Source organism: Chelonia mydas, chromosome 13 (genome assembly GCF_015237465.2).
Source record: "Chelonia mydas isolate rCheMyd1 chromosome 13, rCheMyd1.pri.v2, whole genome shotgun sequence".
NCBI classification, from domain to species: Eukaryota; Metazoa; Chordata; order Testudines; family Cheloniidae; genus Chelonia; species Chelonia mydas.
Genome location: NC_051253.2, coordinates 29693931 through 29720938, shown reverse-complemented (window position 1 = coordinate 29720938; position 27008 = coordinate 29693931). Strand labels below are relative to the sequence as shown.

The 27008-nt window shown below is 43.6% G+C and overlaps 1 protein-coding gene across 6 annotated transcripts in view; it reads left to right on the top strand.

Moving 5' to 3' along the window:
* The first annotated feature begins 712 nt into the window (after positions 1-712).
* Positions 713-27008, top strand: part of SAMHD1 (SAM and HD domain containing deoxynucleoside triphosphate triphosphohydrolase 1) — a 74578-nt gene continuing 48282 nt past the window's right edge. Inside the window, exons 1-8 of one of the 6 annotated variants that reach the window (XM_037915439.2) lie at positions 1077-1125; positions 5037-5103; positions 6241-6291; positions 21766-21838; positions 22954-23114; positions 24424-24539; positions 25319-25389; positions 26512-26667. In XM_037915439.2, coding sequence (XP_037771367.1) covers positions 21833-21838; positions 22954-23114; positions 24424-24539; positions 25319-25389; positions 26512-26667 — 510 coding nt within the window. In that variant the 5' untranslated portion in view covers positions 1077-1125; positions 5037-5103; positions 6241-6291; positions 21766-21832. Of the gene's footprint in view, positions 1126-2215; positions 2235-5036; positions 5104-6240; positions 6292-21765; positions 21839-22953; positions 23115-24423; positions 24540-25318; positions 25390-26511; positions 26668-27008 lie in introns of those variants that run through there. The other 5 variants (XM_037915435.2, XM_037915436.2, XM_043526758.1 and 2 more) reach the window with 5 other exon arrangements.

Sequence of the window (27008 nt, the reverse complement as noted above, 5' to 3'; positions counted from 1 at the left end):
GAGGGGGGGTGTTGGTGACGGAGGAGAGGGTGGCCGGGGCGTGTCAGGAGGGGGGGTCGGTGACTGAGGAGCGGGTGGCCGGGGCGTGTCACGATGGGGGGTCGGTGACTGAGGAGCGGGTGGCCGGGCGTGTCAGGATGGGGGGTCGGTGACTGAGGAGCGGGTGGCCGGGGCGTGTCAGGAGGGGGGGTGTTGGTGACGGAGGAGCGGGTGGCCGGGGCGTGTCAGGAGGGGGGGTGTCGGTGACTGAGGAGCGGGTGGCCGGGGCGTGTCAGGAGGGGGGGTGTTGGTGACGGAGGAGCGGGTGGCCGGGGCGTGTCAGGAGGGGGGGTCGGTGACTGAGGAGCGGGTGGGGTGGGTGGCCGGGGCGTGTCAGGAGGGGGGGTGTTGGTGACGGAGGAGCGGGTGGCCGGGGCGTGTCAGGAGGGGGGGTGTCGGTGACTGAGGAGCGGGTGGCCGGGGCGTGTCAGGATGGGGGGTCGGTGACTGAGGAGCGGGTGGCCGGGGCGTGTCAGGATGGGGGGTCGGTGACTGAGGAGCGGGTGGGGTGGGTGGCCGGGGTGTGTCAGTGACCCTGTGGGGTCAGTGACTGAGAGCTGATGGGGGTGGCAGTGACCAGGGGGTGTCACTGGCTGAGGGGGTGGGGTGCCGTTGACGCGGGAACGGTCTGTGACGTGGGGGTGTCGATCGCTGCGGCGACGAACGAGGCGGAGTCGAGGACAGCGCGCGCTGGCGCCCCGCATTCCGCACGGTCCCGGCCGCGCCGGCCGCTTTGCCCCTCCCCCGGGCGGAGACAGGCGGAGGTCGCGACCATAGGCTGGGCCCGCCTGTCGGCCCTGGTGAGCGCGAGCTAGGGCGCGTTGCGCGCCTGCGCGGGGGCAGTCGGGCTGGAGCCGGCGGCTGTGGCGATGAGTCGGAGCGGAGCTGCAGCGGCCGGAGGCGTGGCCAAGCGTGGCCGGCCCGCCAGCCCTCCCGATGGGTTCTGCACCCCCGAGAAGCGGGTCTCCGCCTGGGGGGCCATGGCCCCGGAGGGGCCCCACCCGCGGCACTGGGGCACCGAGCAGGTCTGCGACTTCCTCTGCCGCAACGGCTTTAGCGAGCCCGGCCTGCTGCGCCGCTTCCGAGGTACCGCCCGGGGCGGCTGGACCCTGCGGGGGGGGCCGCTCTGCGAGCTCTGCCCGGCCTGGGCTCGGCTGGTGTTGCGGGCGGAGGGGGGCGGCGGGCGAGCTCAGCTCGCCGCCCGGCCGGCTGGGCAGGGTGCTGCGCTGGGCGGAGCTCGCCGCGGCTTGGTGTCTCCGCCTGAGCCCTCGATTGGAAACCAGGCAGCGTGGGCCGCGCCCCGTTCCCACCCAGGCACGGTCTGGCTCAGTGCGGCAAGCCTGTGCGTTACCAGTGGGTGTCTGGCCCTCTCTGTCTTCTTACTTCTTACTGTGCTGGAGCCACAGGGAAACCCCCCAGAGAAAACAACCCATACGAGATCGTAGCTAGTGCCAGGCCTTCTTTGCATATTGCTATTACCCACCATATGTATATGTAGGGCTTGATGTTAGCCAGGATTGGGCAAGCTGATGCAGCTACTGGGCTCCGTTAGTTTCTGTGTGATTTAAACCTACGTTTAGAAGTTGTCTAGGGCAAGTCTATAGTACAAAATTAAGTCCACCTAAGTTGTATCAATGTCCAGCCATCACAGTAATGACAGGTTTCTGAGTGGTAGCCGTGTTAGTCTGTATCAGCAAAAAGAACGAGGAGTACTTGTGGCACCTTAGAGACTAACAAATTTATTTGGGCATAAGCTTTTGTGGCAAAAACCCACTTCATCACATGCATGGAGTGGAAAATACAGTAGGAAGATATATACAGAGAACATGAAAAGATGGGAGTTGCTGTACCAATCCTAATGAGACAAATCAATTAAAGTGGGCTATTATCAGCAGGAGGAAAAATCACTTTTGTTGTGGTAATGAGGATGGCTCATTTCAAACAGTTGACGAGAAGGTGTGAGTAATAAAATGACTTTTGCATGCCCACACTATGCTTCTTATATCACCAGTGTGTCTCTTCACCAGGAGTGCTTGCACCAATTTAACAGTCACCATAGGGCATTGTGGGAAGGCTTCTGAAAGGCAGAAACAGTGGATTGCAGCAACACAGTGTCTACACTGACCCTGACCTAACTACATCCACCTAAGTGCTCTCCCTCTTGCAGAGGTGGAGTTATTAAGTCAGCATAGTGGGTGAGTTAACATTGGTGAGAGCTGTAGACATAGGTGCCGAGTTTTAGTGTAGACATAGGTGCCGAGTTCTGCTGGCACTGGTGGGTGCTCGACTCCCCGCTGCCCCTGCTCCTGCCCCTTCCTGGTCCTGCCCTGCCCCCATTCCAACCCCTTCCCCAAAGTCCCCGCCCCAACTCCCCCCTCTCCCTGCCCTTATTCAACACCTTTCCCAAATCCCTGCACCCATGTTCCCGTTCCTCCCACATCCCTCCCGGAGCTTGTTACACCGCGAAACAGCTGTTTTGCGGCAGCAACCAGTGGGAGTAGAGTATCTGCATTTTCTTTCTAAATTGAGGCTCTCTCTTCACTAGAAATGCTGCAGCTGCAAAGCTGTAGCCCTTAAGCATAGACACTACAGCAAGAGTCACTGTAGTTAATCTCACTCCTTAAGAAGTGGTAGCTCGGTCGATGGAAGAATTCGTTACACCAGGATTTAAATCAGTTTAACTACATCACTTGGATGTGGATTTTTCTCTCTCAACGATGTAGCTGAGTTGATCTAAATTCCTAGTGTAGACCTGGTCTGAGGCAATGTCTGTACTAGGAAGTTGTACCACTTCACTGTTATAGTTAAAGTTGTACTCCCTTCCCCCTGCTTGTCCTCCCCCCTGGCCCCGGTCTTGGTACAGATATATCAATGGTAAAGTATTTTATCCCAATATAGTTATTCCGATACAGGAAGATGAATAAGTTGTACCACTATAACAGCGTCCACACTAAGGGCTTGTCTACCCTGGCAACTTTTGTCACCAAAAACTGCCTTTGGCAACAAAACAGCAAGAGCGTACACACTACAATGGGACTTTTGTCACAAAAAACACCCAGTTTTGGCAACAAAAAACTTGCATCCCTATGAGAGACTTTTGTCTTTTCCCCTCCCTTTATTGTTGACAAAGAGCCAGTGTGGACGCTGCTGATTGTTTTGGGGACAGAACTATCTTCCACCAAAAAAGAAAAGGAGTACTTGTGGCACCTTAGAGACTAACAAATTTATTAGAGCATAAGCTTTCGTGAGCTACAGCTCACTTCATCGGATCCCACAATACTTGCCCTGATTACTCAGTGTTTTGATCTCTGCTGCCCTGCAGGAATGTGCCCCTCTCCTTTCAAAGCTCGGGGAAGTATCTGTGTGCCGCTCCGTTTGGGGAGGAAATCATTGGAATGCTCCTGTTCTGCCCTGCACTAGGAACACAGCAGCAGGCCGACTGCTGTTGCAGGGAGAGGGGGACAGACTGCTGTGCTGCTTTGCCATTCCTCAGCATGGAGAGCTCACAGAGCTACTCATGATGCTGCTCTCGGCAGCTGAGGGGGCTGTGGGAGAACTTGGAGAGAATCCCAAGATGTGCAGCGATCAGATCTTCCTTCCCACAACACTGCACTGTGGGATACATACCCATGGTGGATTGCTTACCCTGTCGATGATGGTGTCCCCAATGTGGACATGGTCTGTTGACAGAGGGAGTAAGAGTGAACACCCTTTGGCGATTTTTGTTTTGTCGACTTTTGGGTGTCAATATAGGTTTTGTCAACAAAACTTGATAGTGTAGACAAGCCCTAAAGGTTGTTCCAGTATTAATCGGTAAAAAAAATCACCCCCCCCACCCCCCCAACTGGTGTCATTATACTGGTACAAACGCAGGGTGTAGACTAGGCCTAACTCTTGATGTTTGTGCTGATTTCACCTTCACTGCTTGTTGCTCTGATCACATCAACCTCTTTGAATCCCTTACTAAAAGCTTGTCTCTTTTGCTAACAGAATTTGGTCCCATAAAAAATATTACCTCGCCCATCTTGTCTCTCTGACAGCCTGGAACCAACACAGCTATATCAACATGCAAACACAATACTCTTCCATTATGTTAAAGTCAAGCTTCTTGTCCTAACTTTCAAGGTCCTTCATAGCTTTATTCTTACTGTTCTGTTTTAGGGTTTTATATGGTGATCCTTAAACATAGTGTTGAAGAGTTTATCTAATCTTGTAATAATTAAGCCTCTCATTGTATTGATCTCCACTTTTCCCAGCCTGGACCATCTACAGTAACTCCCCACTTAACGTCCTCTTGCTTAACATTGTTTCAATCTTACGTCCCTGCTCCATTACAGAACATGCTCCTTTAAAGTTGTGCAATGCTCCGCTACAACGTAGTTTGGCTTCCTGTTTTGTCCACGGCTGGCAGCCCACCTACGCGCTCGCCCTCCCACTTGCTAGTGGACCCCGTGGATCAGCACCTTCTCCCTTGCTCCCCCCGCCTCCTGAATTTAGGCTTTGTCTACAGTTGAGGGCCAAATGTTTTGCTAGGTGAATTTTTAAAATAAAATAACAAAAGGGTGAAGAGGATATTGTGTGCTGCATTATAAATGGGGAACTTTTAGAAAATCTCTAATAATGATGTTAGAAAATACTTTACAAATCTTACAATTTTGACCTTATCTGGAGTTTTGATTTGACCAAGGCTGGACACTATCATTGTCACTTAAATGCATATGAATATGATTTTTTCCCCCTCAAGAACTTAGAGCTTTAGTAAAATTGAAGTGGAGGCACTTGAGTTTCAAATGTCAAGATCTGAAATCTCATCCTACATGTGGTTCATAAATGAGATCTGGATATTTTAGGAAGATCCTATTATAAAGTGGATTATTTAGCTAAATTAAAATAAATGTTAGACAGCAGTGCTTAAATACTTCCATTGTAAAGTATTCCAGAAGCTTAAATACTTACATGAAAGCCTAGAAGTAACAGTTGTTCCTTTAACTCCTCAGAAAATCAAATCACCGGGGCAGTGCTGCCTTACCTCACTAAATCTGAACTTAAAGACCTAGGAGTTGGGTAAGAACAACTTTTACTGATGTAGTAACATGAGCTAAGTGAACTTTTGAGACCATTCCCTGTCTGAGAAATTTTGGTCATTTAATAACTCTGGGATCTTTATTTCTCATCATTGGCTTTGTTTAACTGTCCTAAGTTTTGTCTATGCCTTAAAAAAACCCGATGGCGGTGGTATAAAGAGATCTGTTGGTGTTGATCTTCACTGAAACTAACCAAGGTTTAATACTACATCTTGGGGAAGAAAAGTCATCAGGTGATTCATTGCAAATGTTGTCCTTTGATTCCTGTGGTGTGATATTTCAGTATCTTGTCTTGGTTAGCTCACCTCTTATTTGCTATTGTGTAACTTCAGGTATTCTTGTCAAGGCTGACAGCCTGTTAGAAATGAAACACCTTGATATGCTTGGAGTGATGTGTAAAAGTGTTTACATTTTGTAAAATACTTCTTGATTTAAAAATAGGGGTTGTAATTATTTGAAAAGAGATATATAAGCCAATTGTTAAACAGAGCTAAAAACTGATTGAGGATGTCATTTTACGTGCAGCTGGCTTTGTTCTGTGACTATTAGGTTATTTGGGGGTAATATTGTGGCAGATATCACAACTATTATAAAAGAGATGTGAAAAACATTTGGAAGAAGAACAGGTTAAAGATGAGAAGGCGATAACTGGAACAGAATTTGTTATTAGTTTGTAGTTGTATGTATATTATCAACTGTTATGGATGCTGGTATATTCCATGTGTATGGCTCAGTGGAGAGGGTGCAAACTTTAGGAGGCATGTTTAAATGGGGTGGCTAGTGGACAGTGTTGATTAAACAAATGAGAATTTAACACTAGATTAAATACAAAACTGACTAAAGTTGTTTGTGCATCTGAACACCTTGATATACACTGATGCTACTTTGCATTAATATAACACCTTTCAGAGTAACAGCCGTGTTAGTCTGTATTCGCAAAAAGAAAAGGAGTACTTGTGGCACCTTAGAGACTAACCAATTTATTTGAGCATAAGCTTTCGTGAGCTACAGCTCACTTCATCGGATGCATAACACCTTTGTAATTCCAGGATCTCAAAGCATTTTACAAACTTGAGAGTTTTAGTTATATGATCGCATATTATTTTTTTTTCCACAGGATCCCTGCTCATTCAGTGAACAGGCAGGATCTGTTCTAGGGATGAATCAGGTTTGTACAGTAAAGGAGGCTGTTGTCTGTAAGACTCCTATTTCATTTCTTACTGAAGTTGGAAGGTGTGTAATGAATGAAGCTGAGGATTACAGCAGTGAGATGGTCTCACAGTTAGTCAGTTGAATGCTTCCCTGGAGAATGGGATTCTGTCTGCCTCTGCCACAGAGTTCCTGCGTGGTGCTGGGCAAGTGACTTAGACCAAACTGTTCACAGGTGCTCAGTAACTATGTGACCCTCATCTTCTGGTGCCTGATTTGAGACCCTTGGGTCTGATTTGCAGAAGTGCTGAGCACTCATACCTGAAACTGTGTTCACTGGGAGTTAGGTGTTGAACACACTAATTCCTAGTTCTCTGAAAAATCAGGTCTTGGGTATGTCAAATTGCACACCCAAAATTAGTGGACAGTTTTGACCTTAATCTCTGTGCCCCATCTATAAAATGAGGGATAATACCAACTCTTCACCTTAGCAGAGTGTTGTGAAAATCAATGAATATTTGTGCAGGTCTCAGATACTATAGTGATTTAAGCACCGGAGAAAAGTCCATGAGGAAATTAATAATTCTGTCTTCAGAGTAAGATTTGAATAGTGTGCAGTAAATATAGCCTGGAGCCATGCACTGAACAACAAGGAGAAAACCCAGGAAATGAGGAAGGCCTTCAGAAAATGAATGTACAGAGTGACCACCTGTACAAGTGGTCTTGATTAGCATCACATAGGAACTCTGTGGCAGAGGTAGGGATAGAATCCAGGTCTCCAGGGCAGCATGTAACTGCCTTACCAGTGACAACCCTCCATTCTTTGCATGGAATGAGGTAGGAGTCCTGTGGAAAAAGTAGTGTGTGATCATGTGATTATAATGGTACTGTAGTTCAAGAAAGGTGAATTAGGTTGCATTAGCACCCTAATTCTGGCATTTCCTAACTTGAGTGCCTGACTTGCAAATTTAACACTGTGTTTCTCACAAGTTTTTTGTGTAAAAATACGTGACAAAAACCTTGGTAAACTTTACTGTGTAGACAAGTCCTTTATCTCATATGGGAACGGGAATAGGCTGTACCAATATAAGCCACTTTGTACTGGTATAACTGCCTCTACAGTATGGCTTGTAATGGTATAAGTATTTCCGTGCAACAGATCACATTCTTAAACCAATAGTTTTACCTGTACAAAACCTATGTGTAGACCAGGCCTCAGTGTCGAGGAGAAATGAATCCTATATTATGTCGTTTTATAAGAAGTCCTTTCCTGCTAGGGCACATTGTTCTTATGCTTCTACTTTGTGACTCATGTTTTCTTTTGTTATCAGAAACAAGTCTTAGTAAAAAGACTTAAAAGCAGATTTAAATTCTATTTTCACCTTGGCTTTTGGTGATTAGCCACATCATCACCTTATTTCTAATAATTGGTAAAAAAAAAACTACATTACTGTAGTTAAGGTTGGCTGGTGATAGCTTGTGCCCTCCCAAAATGTCAAATTCAGCAAAAGTCAAACTTGAGAAAACCAAGAAATACATTCCCATGCAGCCGTAACTCTGCATCCCCTTGGTTGGCAACACACACTGGTAATTAGGTGCATGCCCTCCAGCTGCATTTACTGTTTCAGGGGTAGCTGTATTGAATGGTGGAGGAAAGCTTTTTTTCCTGTTTGCTTTTACGTTATAAACTCTCTAGTCTGTAGCCCCAAACACTCTACATGACTGACCTGTGCTCTCAGATTTAGTGTGTTTCAGCAGAGAGGCAGTAGTACTGCTGTTATGATTAGTACAGACACGGTTCAGATGTTTCAAGATGATTCAACAAAACAAGAGAAGACTAATTTTGACATTTCTCAGTTTTTTTTTTAAAGACAAAACAAGCAAATGGGGGGGGGGGGGGGGAATAAACCACATTCTCCTTCCTCAATTCACTTTGACATCCCTGATGCTATCATGTTTCTTCCCTTCTGTTCCCTATCTCTCCTCTTCAGTGGTTTCCTGCAGCTGGATTAACACATTCTTCAGACTCTCTCCTTGTCATAGAACCTTCTGATGCCAATATTCCGTTCCCTTTCTAGGGAATCTCGTTCCCTGGAGGTTTTCCAAAAGAGGCTGGATAGCCATCTGTTTTGGATGGTTTAGACCCAGCAAATCCAGCATCTTGGCTCTTGCAAGTCCCTTGTAACCCTATGATTCTAAAGGGACATGCAGCTTGTTAAATGGTTGTAAGAGTGGGAAAGCATCCTTCCATGTGTACTTCATTGCACAAGGACCAATTAATATATCAGTGTGAAGCTAAAATTGAAAACTGCCCCCATCTTCAGTTTCCACAGGCATGCAGAAGAAATGGGTAACTAAAGACACTGAGCCAATCACTTCACTGAACTCTTCTTCCAGCTCTGCTCACCCTGTTGTGCCCACGCTGCACTTTGGGAAGGGTGCAAGTTACTAGTTCTGCGTGCTTTTTCTGTAGTACAGTAGAGGTACAGCTGCCTTTCATTGATATTTACAAGAAAATCAGATTCGGAAACCAGCTTTGATTTGGAGTCTTGGGCTGCCTCTGCTGACCAGGAAGTATTTCTAGGATATTTGAATGTGGGTCAGGTCAGATCAGCAGCTTATTTTGGAAGGAGGGAGCCTATAATTTTTTTAAAATGTGATTATTTTTAAATTCACTTGAGATGCAAGTTGTCCGTGCTTAGACTGCTTGCAGGAGAGGCTAGCCTGTACTGCATGTATACTGTGAGGAGGGGAAATTCCTGTTCACACTGTAGCATAAAATCCAGTTACAACAGTGTAAGAACAGCCATGTCTGAACATAGTCCTCATGCTCAGCTCTGCCAGAACTTTGTTAGTGAGTTGTTTTGAACATGTTTTTATCTAACACATTTTTTTGCGCTACTGTGGACAGGGCTTGTGAATAGTTATATTTAACTATTGTAGGGTATAGAATGAACCCACAGAATTGCCATGTGGTTCTCCGCCAGCTGGCTTACATGTTCAGTATTTTTGAATAAATGGAGGAAAAATGTTTCAGGCATTTTTTGCTTCATTGTGATGTAAAGGAATGCCAAAGGGTATCCTGCCCCACCCTTTGTCTCCTCTTCAGCACGAGGTCCTCTGAGACAGAATATTGGACCTGAAGGTTCTATAACAATTGGCAAATCTCAGTTGATAAAATAATAGGTTTGAAACCTTCAGCGTCTTTGATCATCCCTATCAAGGAGCCATTAATTTGTTGACATCGTAACTTTATCTCTGTGCCTGATTTTATGTTCTGAAGTAGCCAGTGATGTCTGGCACTTCTGACTTTGCTCACTGAACTAGAATATTAATTTCTGTATCAGGTGACTGAGCCTGATGGGAATCATTGGAGCTGGATGGGGATTGGTAGGTAGATATTTTAGTCCTCCCTGTGCATTGTGATGGGATCCTGAACTATCCCTGACAAGTATAAAGTCTCAGCTTTGGGTATTTCTTGTGGTAACTCCACTACTTTCCTTGGTACGCTTGGTGACATGAGACAAGCTTTCTTAAATATTACTTGACAGTTGTGGGCTTAAACCTAAAGCAAAGCAAAGTTATTTTAGTCTCATTTACAAATCAGATTCTTTAGTTCCTGTCCTCTTTATAGCTGCCCTTTCTGTTGATAGTTAGTTATCATGTGTCTTGTCACTGCTATTTTCTCCAGATTAACCATGCCCAATTCAGCTTTTTCTCATATAGGCTTATTTTTCCAGTCAATTTTATTGTTCCCTGAATTTTCATGTCATTTTTGACATGCCTCAAACTGAACATACTACACCTCGAGCCACTCCTGGATACAGCATGTTAATTGTTGCCTGTTTCACTCAGGATAGTTTGAGTTTATACAGTGCGTTTTAAAAGATAGTGTTGGATAACTCCTTTGCATTCTGTTGTCCTGTATAACCCCCGAAGTCCTTCTCAATGACACTATTGTCTAAGCAGAATTACTCTCTAAGATGGTGTCGGTGTACTTTTTTGCATTGTTCAAAACTCTTCTTTAATCCATTACTATAGCTTTGCTATAGTTAGATTAAGACCAACTTTCTCTTTAAAGCTTGATCCTTCTAAAGGCTTGTCTACACTTAAGACACTACAGCAGCACAGTTGCACCACTGTAGTGCTTCAGTGTAGACACTGCCTGTGCTAACGGGAAGGGTTCTGAAGGTAGTCTCTTCACTGAAGAGCTACAGCGGTGCAGCTGCAGTGCTGAAGGGTTTTAAGTGTAGACAAGCCCGCAGATTTCCTTGAAACTTGGTGCCTCTCCTAGGGGCACGGAATTCTGTTTTAGCGATTCAGATTTGGGGCCATTCACCACGGGGCTCCTCAGATACAGCATCTGAAAAAAACCAACCCAGCTTTTCTTAAAGTTGAGAGATTCCAGAAACCTTTCTTTGGTCACAAGTAGAGATCAGACTAGTGCTGAGATCATTATACCAGGTTTCTAGCAGTTGTAGGTTACTCTTGTCATGACATTGCCCTTGTTTTTCCTTTTATCTTTACCCCCAGGCTTTCAATAGGTCTGCCTCTCACTATCTCCACCTCAGTGCAAGTGTATACATCTCTGATGTACAAGGCAACACCACCTCCCCTTTTCCCTGCCTGTCCTTCCTGAACAAGCTGTACTCTTCTATACCAATATTCCAGTCAAGTGAATTATTCCCCCCATAAGTTTCTGTGATGGCACTTATGTCATAATTTTGAGTATTCACTAATATTTCTAGTTTGTTTATTCCCCATACTTCTTGTATCAGTATGCAGACATCTTAGATGTTCATTAGATTTCCCTTCTATTCCTTTTGACTCTTCTTTGCCCCTGCTATGATTGCCCATATTCCGCCGCGCCCTCCCCTCCGCCCCCCCAGATTCCATCCTTCACCTACGTGTCCATGTTCTGGACTTCCCTGTGGGCTTTTATCTGCTATCCTATATCAAACCTACTTTAAAGCCCACCTCACTAGGTTAGCCAGTCTGTATCCGAAGATTCTCTTCCCCTTCCTTGGTAGGTGGAACCCCATGTGTTCTCAGCAATTCTTCTTCCTGGAACGGCATCCCATCGTCAAGGAAGCTGAAGCCCTGTGCAGCTCATGAGAAAGTTTGTTATAAATTTGTAGTGCCCTTTTTAAATACCAGCATTATCTTAGTTAAGGTTTGGGCTAAGGAATAGAAATAAAAGAAATATGGTTAACTGGGTACCAGGTGCACTAAATAATTTATTATATAAGTTTGCTTAGAAATAAATGCTTAGTTCAGTGGCTAGGGAAAAATATAGCAAAGTGAGAAAAGGAAAAAAAACCTTGAAGAGAGCAGAGTGTAGCCCTAAACTGCCTCATCCGTCTTTGGTTATTGGACCTTAGCCAATGACATCACTTGTGTGTTATAGTGTATAAAAAGCAAGGTTTTCTAGGGGTTTCTTTGTCAAAGTTTTCCTTACCCATCTGGAGTTACACAATGATGGGAATGTACTTCCCAGGCCTGACCCTGTTGTAGGTATGTTGGACAATGCTTATATTGTTGCTAGGATATAGAATAAAATAGTTTATATTCTTAAATTGATATTTTGGTTGTAACCATCACCAAGTGACCAATGAACTAATAAAGAAGTACTGGTGTGGAAACTGAGTCTTGATAAACATTAATAAACTTATGAAAATTATTTCAACAGGGATAAATGGGAATTAGTGACAGGGAAAGGAAGAAGGGTTGCGGGGCTTGGGTAAGAATAAAGGAGATGGGAACTGCGGGAGAAGGAGGGAACAAGACTGAAAGGGTCGGAGAATGCGAGGGGTAGCAGAAGAAGATGGGGACTTAGGGATAGTGGGACCTGTCAGCGGTGAATTCTTCCCTTCTCTGTATTTGTTGTGGTCTGGGGAAGCCCTACACTCTGTTCAGGGATCTGAGTCAATCTCCCTTCTTGCTGTATGTTCTGGAATTTTGGGGGACCCTGCTTCTCTTGAGGTGTCTGAGCTCCTTCCCCTGCCCCTCCATAGGAGCTTGGATCTGTGGTGGGGGAACTAAAGGTAATGCACATTTAAAAACATGAATTCCAGAAATGAATAGTTAGGATACATCTCACCCCTGTGTGGGGAAAGAGGGGTTTGCCAGAGTGCGGGGGAAGGACCCAGTTTGGAGGAGGGGAGGGCTGTGTGGACCTGAGACATGGCTGTGGAAGCCTGGCTGAAGCAGGGGAAGGAGTCCCAGCTGGAGCTAAGTAGCAGGAATGAAGGGCCCAGCTTGAGCTACATAAGTAAGGAAGAGTGCGGCCCTCCAGTAAGCTGTTGCCTGTGATGTGTATAGAGCAGCATAGGGCAGGAGACAGCAAGGAGCAGCTTCTTACAAGCTAATGGTTTCTATGGTTGCCAACCAATGGTTTGATGGGAAGGGGTGGGGGAGCTTAAATGTTGGAGTGGGGGGGCCTACATCAGTGGTTCTCAACCCAGGGTATGTGCACCCCTGGGGGTACTCAGAGGTGTTCCAGGGGATACATCAACTCATCTAGAGATTTGCCTAATTTTACAACAGACTACAGAAAAAGCACTAGCAAAGTCAGTACAAACTAAAATTTCATATAGACAGTGACTTGTTTATACTGCTCTATACACTGAAATATAAGTACAATATTTATATTCCAGTCAATTGATTTTATAATTATATGGCAAAAATAAGCAGTTTTTCAGTAATAGTGTTCTGTGACACTTTTGTATTTTACGTCTGATTTTGTAAGCAAGTTGTTTTTAAGTGAGGTGTAGCTTGGGGGTTTGCAAGACAAATCAGACTCCTGAAAGGGATATAGTAGTCTGGAAAGGTTGAGAGCCACTGGCCTACGTGTTGTGGGGCAGAGGTGGAGAGTAAGAGAAACACCAGTCATCTCTCGTGTAAAGTTACTGTGACAACTATGGTTAGGGCCCTACCAAATTCATGGCCGCGAAAAACGTGTCACGGACTGTGAAATGTGGTTCCTCCTGAAATCTGGTGTGTTGTGTGCTGTTACCCTATACCACACAGATTTCATAGGGGAGACCTCAAATTGGGGGCCTTGACCCAAAAGGGAGTTTCAGAGGGGTGGCGATGTTATTTTAGGGGGGTTGCAGTGTTGCCACCCTTATTTCTGTGCTGCCTTCAGAGCTGGGTGGCTAGAGAGCAGCTGCTATTGGCCAGGCACCCAGCTCTGAAGGCAGCGCTCCGCAAACAGCAGCGCAGAAGTAAGGGTGGCGATACCATACCAGGCCATCCTTACTTCTGTGCTTCTACTGGCAGTGGCTCTGCCTTCAGAGCTGGGCTCCCAGCCAGCAGCCGCTGCTCTCCAGCTGCCCGCAGAAGGCAGTGCCGCAGTCAGCAGCAGCGCAGAAGTAAGGGTAGCAATACCGCAACCCCCCCCCCCCTTATAATAACCTTGTGACTCCCGCTCCCCCCAACTGCTTTTTGGGTCAGGACCCCTACAATTACAACACCTTGGAATTTCAGATTTAATTAGCTGAAATAATGAAATTTATGATTTTTAAAATCCTATGATCATGAAATTGACCAATATGGATGTGAATTTGGTAGGGCCCTAACTATGTTATATGGACCATGGATTAGATTTCTCTCACCAGCCCTGTGAGTAACTACACTTTGGAAACATTTCAAAGTATGACCATTATCATCATTCCTCTGCATCAAAAGCATAGAGGAGTGGGGACGAGCACTGAGGAATCACATCACAACTGTGTGGCCTAGTCAGACTGGAACTATTCCTAGCTCTGTCACTGGCCAGCTGGGTGACCTTGGGCAAGCCATTTTGGCTCTGTGCCTCAGTTTCCCAGGTGTAAAATGAGGATAATGATGTAAAGTTATTTGAGATCTACTGATGGAAATCACTATATAAAAGCTAGGTCTTTTGATTATTGCCTGGCCACAGTAGCATATTGGCTGCAAACCTACATGAGGCCTACAACTGTCTAAATGACCATTAACTCCTCCCTACAAACACTTTTCTTTGTTTTGTTTTTTTTTTTTAAAAAACCCCTAGGAAATCAAATGGCAAAAAAATTGGTTAATGCAGAGGTAAGGTTACCTGGTGAAGGCTTGTGCACTTCCAAAACATAAAATTCAGCAAAACTTAGACTTCTGAAAACCAGGAAATATAGTTAATGTGTAAACACTTGGGCAACCTTAACTCTGCCCTCTTTGAGTGATGCCCCAAAACAGCCATCATACATGTACTTGCACTCTCTTTTCACTGTAATGGACAGGCATCAACTACTCTTGCCTTATGCTCAAACACTGAGCCTCTTTCCCCAACAGAATACCACACTTCTAAAATTTATTAGCTCCTTCGTACCCTGTTAGAACCCCTTCACTCGAGCAGTATCCTGGGCGCAAAACCGATACTTTCCCTCCCCTATCACTAAATCCACAGACTGCTCTCCTATCCCATCTCATGACTGACAATGCCCATGGCAAGAAGACCCCATTGCCCTGCTACTGATACAATCTACACAATTCTGTATTGAAAAGAAGCAGACTGGAACCCCAAGGTACATATGGAACTCTTTCCTTTGGTAAGACAAATGAGAGGGACTGAGACCCAGATCTCCTATCACAATCACAATTCTTCCAAGCTGCTGCAACTAATTCCTCCACCATTCAGTACAGCTACACCAAACACGGTGAATGCAGTTGGAACGCATGCAGATAATTGCCAGTTCATCACGTACACAGGTAAAGTTTGAATGGCAGCTATTTTTTCTTCGGTTCTGGATCCTTCTCTAGGTTAGAGGTTTTTCTCTTCGGCTTCACCCACACCTACCTTAGCTTTGTTAAAAATGTATATTTTGAGATTGAATACTGACTCATTAGAAATAAAATGAATGTAGATTGCTGCGAGAATTGTCTCCTGTACTATGTCCTGTGGCTACTCCCACTCAGGGATGTGTTCCCTGTGGGTAGGGGCAGAAGAACTTGTTTAGGCCATGTCAACAGTGCAAACTTTGGTTGATGCAACTTTCAGTGGCACAAGCCCCCACAGTTAACATGTAGCTCAGGCACGTGCGTGCTTGGCCACTTACATCAGCACTTTGCATCAACAAGCACTCCTGGTAAGTATGCAAAGTGCAGTGCATCATGGATAGATATTCCAGTGTACTGTGCACCACCTGTCGGTGCAGTGCCTTTTGAGAGATTTTCACAATATGTTGTGGAGTAAAAATGAGTCACTGTGGGAGCTAGGGGTCAAGTTCTCATCATGCAACTGTCTAATACATAATGCCATCCCTATCTCATAGCTTTCATTTTTTTAAAAAAATCCCACAAACCTGTGTGGTGCTTGTCACTTATCTGTGGCAGAAACATGGAGCTCACACAGCTCTGCACTGTTGTCACGAACATTGCAAACACAAAATGCATGATCCTCTGGTGTTTTCAGAACCACAGGAAGTACCCCAGCAACAGACATGACAATTTCTTAAGCACACGTTGTTAAGGGCCACAGTGAAAAACAATTCCCATTGTTTGCATTCGCAGAAGAGCTACAGATGGTGGACCACCACTTTTGGGCCTGAGAAATGAGTACTGACTGGTGGATTGCATTGTAATGCATGTTTGGGATGACAAGCGGTGGTTGCAGAACTTTCAAATATGAAAGGTCATGTTGCTGAATCTGTGTACAGAACTTGCGCCAGCCCTCCAGTGCCTGGCACCAGAATGAGAGCTGCATTGCCTGCTGAGAAGCAAGTGGTATAATGCTGAATTGCCATAGGTCAATGGGAAATCATTTTGGTATTGGAAAATCCACAGTGGGGGCTGTTGTCATGCAAGTGTATAGTGTACTAATCATCTGCTATGCAGGACTTTGACTCTCAGCAATGTGCAGGACATCATAGATAGATCTGCAGCTATGGGGCTTCTGTACTGTGATGGGGTGATAGATGGCGCACATATCTGTATTTAGTCCCCAGCCCGTCTTACCACAAAGTCCATCAATAGAAAAAGGGCTGCTTTTCAATGGTTATGCAAGTGCTAATGGATCACTGGGAGTGCTTCACTGTTACCAGTGGGGGCTGGTCAAGGAAGATGAATGATGCTCGGGTTTTTAAGAACAGAGGACTGTTCAGAAAGCTGCAAGCAGAGACAGACAAGTTTTTCCTGCAAATGGTAATCTGCCAGTATTGAAATGCCGATCGTGATCTGGCTCATGAAGCCATACACCGGCCACCTCAACAGTACTAAGAAAGGATTTCGCTACTGGCTCAGCAGGTTCAGAATGAGTGTTTACTCACAATTAGATTTCAGTGAGAAAAATATCCCAATGGCTATAGCTGCTTGTGTCTTGCATAGTATTTGAGAGGCAAAGGGTGAAAAGTTGCTCTCATGGTGGAGGTGGAGTGGCTGCTTGGGAAAAACTTCCGACACCAGTTGTGGAAAAGATGTCTTTTAGACATCCACCACTGTTAAATTCAACATGCAGTTCAGACTCTGCACTGGTACCAGCATGGCCCCAAAGGGATCAGACATCTACTCTGATCAGGGAAGCACCACTGGTTCATCCTGCACTCTAGAGCAGTCTGAGACTTACATCTTCCCAGAAGACATCTTTGCTTTCCTTTGTCTTCAGTCTCATTTCAAGTCTGACTTTAGAGAGAGACATTGTTACATCAGAAAAAGATACCACCTTGAGGACATGAGTCTACTCTCCTCTTCCATCTGCAAACCTGAGTACCCATCCATTGATACCAGTGGTTCAGCTGGTTGACCAAGAACCAACCTTCTCATATGGTAAATTGAAGGACTCAGATGAGACTTCAACTCTACATTGGGAACTGAGTCTGGACTGAAGCTTGAGGTTCTGTTCTCCACCCAGATATGTTTTTCTAAGGGATGAGTGTTCCCAATGTCATGTGTTACACCCCAACCAGTTGACCCATTGGACTGGCATTACTGGGGTCCTGGGACCCTTACTCTTGGCACCCCGGTTCCATGTGTGCACCTTATCTACCCTCTCCTAGCCAACACCAACCAGCTCTCTTGGACTGTGAGGAAGAGGAAGTGGAGCTGGATCCAGCGGTTAAGACAGATCTAGCAGCTATTTTATTGTCTTCCTTGAATGAGATGGTCACCCCATCTTTGTCTCCACCTGACTATCACAGGTAATATGAGGCGCTCTTGCAAAGAGTGATGTCCAAGCTCCTGATCCAGCTCGAAGAGGTTCAGGAATCTAAACTTGAACTGTTATAGTTCATTGCAATCCTTGGGTTCCGGTCAACAAGGCTATTATAGACCCAGTCATGGGTAATACGGCACGTTCCCGCCTCCTGCAGTCCCACCCCAAAAAAGGCTGAGAAGTGCTATTTTGATCCACCTGTAGGAGTAGAGTTTTTGTTCACACCCAGCACCTAACTCGGTGGTGGTGCAAGTAGCTACAGAGAGATGCAGGCTGCAACACCCCAAACAGCACCTTTGGACAGGGTGCCTCAACCTCATTGGGAGAAAAGTTTTCTCCATGACAAGCTCCGATTCAGAATTGCTAACCACTAGATCCTATTCACATAATTGGTGAAATAGTATTTTGCTACGTTGTTGGACTTCAAAGACCCATTCTCTCAGGAGAATAGAGCCCAATTCCAGAACTTAACTGATAAGGGTGGAATAATTGAATAAGAAGACAAAGATCCCAAGCGTTATTCTGGATAACTGTGAAAAATCTTTTGGGAAACTGGCAGATCACTACATCTCTGCTGTCATTTTAGATTTACGAACTTTGACTCACCCTTTAATGTATTTTACCTGCTTTAATCTCTCAATAACTCATTACTTTTCTTAGCTAATAAATATTTAGTTAGTTTTACTAGAGAATTGGCTGCCAGCATTGTCTTTGGTTTGAGATCAAGAGTACCAAATGATCTGGGGTAAGTGACCCTTTGGGATTGAGAGTAACCTAATGTAATGTGATTTTTGGTTTTAATAACCATTTATCACAAAGTTCAATTTGTCTGGGTGGCAAGATAGGCTGGGGGGTCTAAGGGGACTGTCTGTGACTCCATGATAAGACTGGTATAGTGATCCAGGAGTTCGCATTTGTTACTAGCATGGTGAAATCTAATGATAGAATATACCAGCTGTTTGGGATGTCTCCCCTTGTTTTCTGACAGTCTGCCCTGAGATAGGCACTCACAGTTGTGAGTCACTCCAGGCAGTGTGACAGTGCATATGAACTGTTGAGGTTCTCTTGGGCTCCCAGCCCATCTCTAAGGGCTCATTCAGCTGCCCTGGACTGGATTTATAAGAATCTGACAGGCTTAGAACTGATGCCAGGATCAGAAGCTCTCATGGGATGGGAGGGTACTATACCCATCTCAGTTCTGTTGATTTTGAAATTCATGGATCTGAAGCCTTCTTTGCTACACAGCCTCTGTAGGAGATATGGTGTCACAAGTTCCATCTGATGCTCCAATAAGGACCGCCTATAGTCTACAATCTCTCTAACCCTTGAATGCAAAGACAACAGGATACCTGGAATCCTTCAGAGAATTAAAAGGGTGCATTGCAGAGAAGATACAAAGTCTGTATGTCCTATTTCAGATTTAGAGCTTGATATGACAGGCTATGAGAACCACTTTGATATTCCTTGAATCAGACATCATTAACATGCTGATGGATCTGTGCTTCTGATCTCTCGTAGGAGGAAATTTTGTTAGCATATTATTGGACTCTGGGTTACCTACCTTCAGTTATAATTAGTTTGTGGTTCTAAGCCAGGAAGGAGACTTTCCGCGTGTAATTCTGGCTCCACTATGGAAGACACGGTGTCTGGGGTTTGGTAGGCCCTTTTATGTGTAGTAGAAACACAGACTGGCACTCATCCTTCTCTTTATTAAGCCTTCCTTGGAACCAAGGACCACATGAGTTCAGTGGAGCATTTGGCCCAGCATCTCATAAGGTCTCAGTACACATACCTTTGATTTCTCTCATCTTGGTAGGAACAGTTGCTCCTAATGATTGAGACAGCATCATCTACACTTAATGGTGTATGAGGTTTGCTTCCTGGCCACAATGTGAATGAGATTTGCTACCTATCATATAATCTGGACAGTGAGGTTCATTGTATTTGGCTCTGGATTCCAGAGACAGAACTGTTTCTAATTTTCAGAGGTGTCCCTGGAGTCCCCTTCTGTGCCTTAGCTATGTATGTCTCTTTACACATACCTGCGGAGTCAAAGCTGACCTCTCTCAATAAAACTAAACTTGTACCTTACCTCTTGGTCTTTCTATGGCAGCAGGTGTTCCATTAAATTCCTAGCTGTCATAATTATTCTCCCTGAATGGTTGGGTGTCTCTTCGTGTGTAGACATGAACCTCGATAGAGGGTCCACATGGTTCTTCCCTAATAATTTGCATAAATGGCTACTTTCCTACTATTTAGAAGACGTGTGGCCTCTTTGGTCTTGGTCCCTCCTCCTGGGGTTGGGTAGTAATTTTTGTTCTCGGAAGTGGGTCGCAGTGCAATGAAGTTTGAGAACCTCTGCTCTAGTCAGTTGTATCCAGGAAATTTCCTGTTCATACAGTTCAGTGTCATCATTGGATGTCTCCAATATCTCATCTACCAAGGAAAGATGATGTATTGATAGCATATTTGAAAAGAGTTTTTCACTCAATAGTACAAGTGCAAGGGATCTATTTTATATTATCTTGTTCTACAAGTGGGGTAAATATCCCTGGGAAAAGGTTTGAGGTACTCTGCTTGTGTATGGTTCTGATCTAAAGACAAGCAAGTTGTACCATCAATATTGCACTCCTTTCCTACACCAAGAGCAGGAACTTGTTACGAGGTTTTTTGAATATTGGTCCAATTGGTACCAAGTTGATGTCATTCGCTATGATTCGAGATGGGCAATTCTGTCATCAGTATCATGGTGTTTGCTATTAATATCCATAAAGTCTTGCTTTCCAAACAGCTGGGTCTACTGCCTGTGAGATAAGGCAGGAGTCTTCACCCAGGTTCACAGTTTCTCTGGTCAACACCTTGACTCTAGATTGCTTGGTTTCTTGATTGTTATGCTGAAGTCTAACAGAAAAACAAGAGTTTGTGATCAGTCAGACCTGCTGTGTCTTGAAAGAGATCTCTCATCTGGGCAGTGGACCTGATAAAGTCCTCGGCTGTTGTTTTAGACTGTTTAAATGAAGATGCCATTCTTGATAGCTTAGCCATTAGGCATGTATCTCAGTAACTATCTCCTTCAAGTTGCATTTTTACTGAACAAGTGGTCCTGCTCACATCTCTGTCCCAACAGTCTAAAGTGTCTGAGATTTCCATATCTTTTAGACCTCTAGAATGTCTGTATGTTCCTGGGCCTCCTTTACGTTCAGGGAGAACAGGTATCATACTTTTTTGCATATTCAGAGCTTATCTACAAGTTTCCCCCATCCCTTGGAGAAATGGAGCTTAACCGAGGAGCCAATCCATCAAGGTCCAAAGGTTGTCCATTTATCACACTATGTCAATCACAGTTACTATGACCTGACAGGGTTTTATATTCCTGGAATTGTCAGTCCTCATCCAGGACAAAGGCAACATCCCTGTCATGTTGTCTTCATCACATCCTGTTGTATGACTGATACTGCAGATATGTGTGTGTGTTGGCAAAAATTTTCCTTCATTAAGATTTCTTTTGGGAGAGCAAGATCAGTCACTTCTATTCACTCTTGACCTGGCATCCAAAGCTGATTTTTCTTTGATAGTTTTGCTGCGCTTTTTACCTAAAACTCCTCAGCCCACCTTCCTGAGGGTTGTACTACTTGTTAAATTCACACAAGTGGGAATATACACAGGCCACTTGAAGACATGAAGGTTGCATACCCTGTAAACACAGTTTTTTGAGATGAGCCTCTGCCTTTTCACAGTCCCTGCCCACCTTCCCTACTTCTTCAGAATTCCCGAATTAGTGGAAGGAACTGGCTGGTGGTTGGGGCCACTCCCGCTTTTGTACACTCAGAACCTTTCAGTATGTGAGGGAGCGGGAGGGGGTGAGTGGGCCCCCGATGGTGACTGCTTTTGAGAAGGTTCTGGAAGCTCATGGCATTGGCGCCGTGATCCCAGAAGTGAATGTGAAGAGGCTCATCTCGAAGAACTCTGTTTACAGGTAAGTAACCTTCATTTTCCTTGTGTTCATGGTTTTGAGTTGTAGAAAAAGTGGATTTAGCAACCTTCACTGTTTGCAAACAATTTTTTTATGAGTATACATGTGATTTTTTTTTTTTTCCCCTTGCCTATCTTAACCTCAGTGAGGTGCTAGGTTTTATAAATGAATGTTTTTAAAACTGTTTAAGTTCCTTTCCTGAAATCCATAATAGAAGTGTATATTGCTATTTCGTATTACTACAGCAAATGAGGTAAAAAATCATGAATTTATATAAGCAGCTTCATAAATGGTTAAATTAGTGTTATTTTGCTTTTCACTTTATAATAATTTTCAAATCTTCTTGATATTTCCAGGCCCTTGGACTTGAGAGTGAAATTGCTTGTTTGCCTGCAAAAATTAGAAAAAAATCATGGTGATATAATGAAGGTAAGTGTAATGTCATGTTGATCTGGAACCAGGATCCTAACTGTCAGGATTTTATTCCTACTTTGAAGATGAGACTCGGGTTTTTTCCCCCCTCCCTCCAGTGTCACGTGAGTAACTCTTTTAAGTGTATTTACATAAAGAATCTCAAGGTAAATGTGGTGTTGGAATAATGATATTTAAGTGATATAAAAGTAGGCAAAGGAGGATAAAAATAGCAGCTCTGCCTAACGTTTCTGGGCATGTTTCTGTACTTGCAATGGGGTTGTGCAGCTCCGTCCTTTCCAGTAGGTGAAATAGCTTCTTGCATCTGCAGGTCCCCATTTAATATTATCATAGAAGGCACATCTAGAGAAAGAGCATTAATATTGAAAAGGTGGTTGTACAGAGCTACTGAAATTAGATAGTAATAATTTTTGTTGCCTCAGTCTGCTTTACTTAAATATTCATAGTAAAGTCTTTACCGTGTGCTTTGGCAGAATGAATGCCCAGATATATAAAGTATTTAAATTTGTATCTTTTGTAGTTCATTACCCAAATTTTTCTAAAATGTATAATTTTACTTAAAGGTGACCTACAAGGAACTTAACAAGTTGGAGTTGCCTTTTTTTTGTTGCTTTGTGTTGTAGAAAGGAAGCCTGGATAATTGTTCCCTGCTTATTGTCCTTCCTAACCCTCTGAATTCTGTTTGTGTTTCTAAAAGCGAGCAATGCCAGATCTGCTCTTTCCTGGCATTGCTGGTGGACTCTTGTCTCAGAAATGTATTGTGGGCTCTTACTTTAATTGACGGAGTAGGTACATTGACTCTACAATAAATACATCCTTTTTCCCATGTGTTAGGAATTTGAGTTAAATAGGAGTCAACAAGGTTGTAAGCTGGCTGGCTGGAAATCCCTTATGCTCTCAGTTATTTAGCTGTAACTCTTTTAATGTCATAACTTCACTATTCTCCAGTACTATGGCATTTTCCAGGATAGACAAGAACTGAATTTTAAAATTTAAAAAAAAAAAAAAATTGACAACTTTTCAGACTTCCTTTATCATAGAAAGTCAAGCCTTTTCCCTTTTGTAGGTCATATTTTTAAACCTTAGTTTCAATGGTGTTTGAAATTTTCTAGGTTTTTAATGATCCTATTCATGGCCATATTGAAATACATCCTCTCCTCGTTAGAATCATTGACACACCTCAGTTTCAACGCCTGCGATATATAAAACAGCTGGGAGGCACTTACTATGTTTTCCCAGGAGCATCGCACAACCGCTTTGAACATTCCTTGGGGTAAGGCAATATTCTCATGCATATAAATCTCCTCCATTTTGATTTCTCTGCCAAGGTTATCTTCCTTTCCACCAGTCTGGAGTGACTGTAGGGCTGGGCTGGTGTATTGTGTCTAGTTGGAACTTAAAACTAGCATTTTAGACAATGAGGATACCACTGTCTGAATTGTTACTTAAGGTTTGTTTCCAGAGGTGGGCAACAAAAATTACGAAAGGCTTTGAGAAACTTCTGTCTGAGAGTGAAAGGATGGTGGTACTTCTCAGTTTAGAGATGAGAGGATTTGATAGCGGTAATAATTAATAGTGTAGAGAAGGTAAATCATGCATTAATCCTTCCCTTTTTTCATAACAAGAATAAGGGGTCATTCAATGAGATTGAATGACAAATGTAAAGTTGATAAAAAGAAATATTTTTATATAATGCATAATTAACCTATGAAACCCATTGCCGCAATATATAATTAGGGCCAAGAGGCCAGAAGAATTAAAAAATAGTTAGGTATTCTTGTGGATAATGAGAACATCTACAGTTGCATAAAATAGGATTCAAAATAAGGGATATAAACTCGTGCTCCAGGGCGTAAGCCAATCAATAACTGATTATGTTAGGAAGGAACTTCCATAATCAGGTTATTGCCTAGTTGTCCACGGTGATTTTTTTTTTTTGCATCCTCTGAGACATCTGGTTACAGGCCACCGTCAGGGTGCTGCATTGGATGGACTAGTGTAGACCAGTCCAATGTCTCTGGAGGTTGGAGAAGTTGAAGGAAATAAGGGCAGAGATCCAAGCAAGAGCAAGCTTGTGCAGGGACGTGGAAAATGAGGATAAGGACTTTGACTATGTGGTAGGTGAAGGAAGTCATTGAAAGGGTTTGTGTTGGAGTTACAAGAGGAAGATGACTTCGGTAGCAGCAATTTTGACTGACTAGAGTGGGAAGAGGGGAGAATACTGTAATCAAAGTGTATTCTTATGAGGTTGGGATGGAATTCTTGAGGAGAGGACTCCTTGGATGTGAAATCTGTTGCTTGTTTCCTTCAAATATATATTTTTTTCCCCATGGTGTAGGTTGTAAAAAAGGAATCATAGAATATCAGGGTTGGAAGGGACCTCAGGAGGTCATCTAGTCCAACCCCCTGCAAAGTAGCTAGCTTCCATAACTGGACTGAAGTTTAGGTTTTGAGCATCTGTTGCTGCTCTCTACTGCACTAGAGCTATGGTTTGCAATAGCCAAGGCAGAATTGAATTGGCAATTTCTCTTGTTTACTAAACCTCAAATTATTAACTTTCTCATATTTTCTGCCTGGAACAGGGTAGGCTATCTGGCAGGATGTCTGGTCCAGGCATTACACGAAAGACAGCCAGAGTTGGAAATAAACCAGCGAGATATTCTCTGTGTTCAGATTGCTGGACTTTGTCACGATTTGGGTAAGCAGCTCTTTAGAACAATTGTTTGGTAGCTTAAATGGTTGCTGGATGTGACGGAATGCACCCATGTATTCACCCCCCTACGTGCTATTGTAATAATCTTTGTACAACGTATGTGGGTATGATTTAAAAACTCATAATTTGCTTCTCAGTATTGTTCTGATAAAATGTGTGGCAATGCGGTATGTGAAGTTATAAGATTCACCTGTATGATGTTGTTAAGACATGTTCCAAACCCCATTGCCCTCCCCAAGCAGAAGTTGGCAAATAGGTCTGTCCTAAACAAAGGAATGTGTGCTTGCCTTAATTTGCATTTAAGAAGTAAACAGAGACTCCAAGTAGGAAGGGAAAACAAAGAAAGCTTAAACAGGTGAAAAAGAGCAGGGAACATCATTCCACATCAACATTTTGTCTCTTGGTTCTCAGCTGGAAATGTTTTTCAAGAGTTAATAGCCAGAACACTGCAGTTTTCCTGACACTTCTTGGAAAGTGTGCTAGGATCTTCGATTTCCACTTGGACAGAAGGGAGAGAGGATGAAGATGGACAGAAGGACCTTTAGTTTAATCTTCTATCTGAAGAACAGTCCCTGTAAAGTTGCTGTGTCCATTTTTACTCCAGTGTCTGCGTTGGTATAGTGTACTTACTGCATTTGAATCTTCTTCTCCCATTCTGTGAAGAGCAGGACAATGAAATGAGAGAATACAAATTCACACAGTTCCTACTTATGTTTTTGCTGACAAACGTTTCAAATTAAGCCTGTACCCTCTTTACTTTTAAGGTCATGGACCATTTTCACACATGTTTGATGGAAGATTTATTCCACTTGCTCGCCCAGGGCTGAAATGGAAGGTAAGTATTTTACACCGAGAACAATATGCAAGCGAAATATGCCACTTAAATATTTTTTTAAAGGAAAAGGTAATTCACCTTTAAATATATGGGCAGCCAATACTGCTTGCTTTTGTGAGCAGACAGTGGTGTTCTAATCTGAGTGACAAGCATATTTACCATGATTAAATGTCAAAAAAGGTTTCTCTCTTCCAATCATGGTGATACCCTTGTTCTTTTTATTCTGTCTCATAATATCCAAGCTATGGAGGAGCAGAGGGAATTTTCCTTTTCTTTGCACATACTCCTGGCCATTCTTTCTTCATGTGAGCCTGGGGCAAGAGGGACTGAGAGGAACATTGGGGGTAGACGTTTGTCACCAGCTGTCTCCCTGAGCTGCGTGTAGGAAAGCTCAGAGACCTGCTGTTCATGCACATACACCCTGACTCTTGCACAACAGGGGATGAGGAAAGTAAAATAAAACAAATCCTGAAAACTTGGTTAAATGTCTTTTTGTTTAAATTGACCAGTTCCAAGTTGGCATAGTCCCTTAATGTATATGGGTAGCTTTGCCCACAACCCGGATTTTATAGGCATAAAACATTAACTGTAGACAGAGTAATGAAAGCAGAAATTGAATATAAAAAGGCTAAAATGGTAACAGGATGTTCAAAATTTAGGTTTCAATTTTAAGAAATGGACAGGTTTTCTAGTACTGTTTGGAATTTTTTTTAAATGTAACAAAAATGTTTCCCTATATTCTCTGCAATCCTCATTGTGCTAATACATGAGAAGTGGAAAGAAAACTTGTTGTGAAGAATATTTTAACCTAACAGAAAATGAAGTTGGTCAATATCAAAGTTACCTTTCTCAGTAGTGTAACTTTCCCAGCAGTGAACCTCCTTGGTATTAAAACACATGCTTAACCAGCCCAATAGTCAAAATTCTACACACATGCACTGTGGACAAGTTGACATTAGTATGAGAAGCTTAACTTTTTGCATTTCCTGAGGACTGCCTGGTCCAATGGCTAGAAGAGGTCCTTGACGTTAGTCTGTTCCCAGCTCAGACATTATTTAACTTTGGCTTAGTCTGATAGCAGCTTGTGTGTTTTGATAAAGTAACATCATATACTTTCTGCAGCATGAAACTGCTTCTGTTCAGATGTTTGAACATCTGATTACTTCCAATGGGCTAGAAAAAGTCATGGAAGATTACGGTTTTGTCCTGAAAGAAGATATGGACTTCATCAAGGAACAAATAGGAGGACCACTAGATACAACCCCATGTCGAGGTTTGGTGAGTCAGTTCGCCTCTTCTTTGGAAGTTATTTTAAATGCTCTTCAATGTAAGCGAAATAAAAATATCATTTTTGCTGCTATTCTCTTTTTAAGCTCTATCTGTGTAGTTTCTGGGACACCTTCAGGCACTTAAGTTAGGAGGTCAGTGTGAAAAGTTAAACTTTACTTTGAGATGCTTGGATGGAACATGCTCAAACTGCAGAGTGCATTGTTGTTTGTGGGTTGTTAGCAGTTGGTGGATTCATTGATATGCTAAGCACTCAAACCTTCAAGAAGTACAATCCCTGCTCCAAGAAGCTCAAAAACTAAGGCCAGGTTGAAAAGTAGACAGCTACAGGG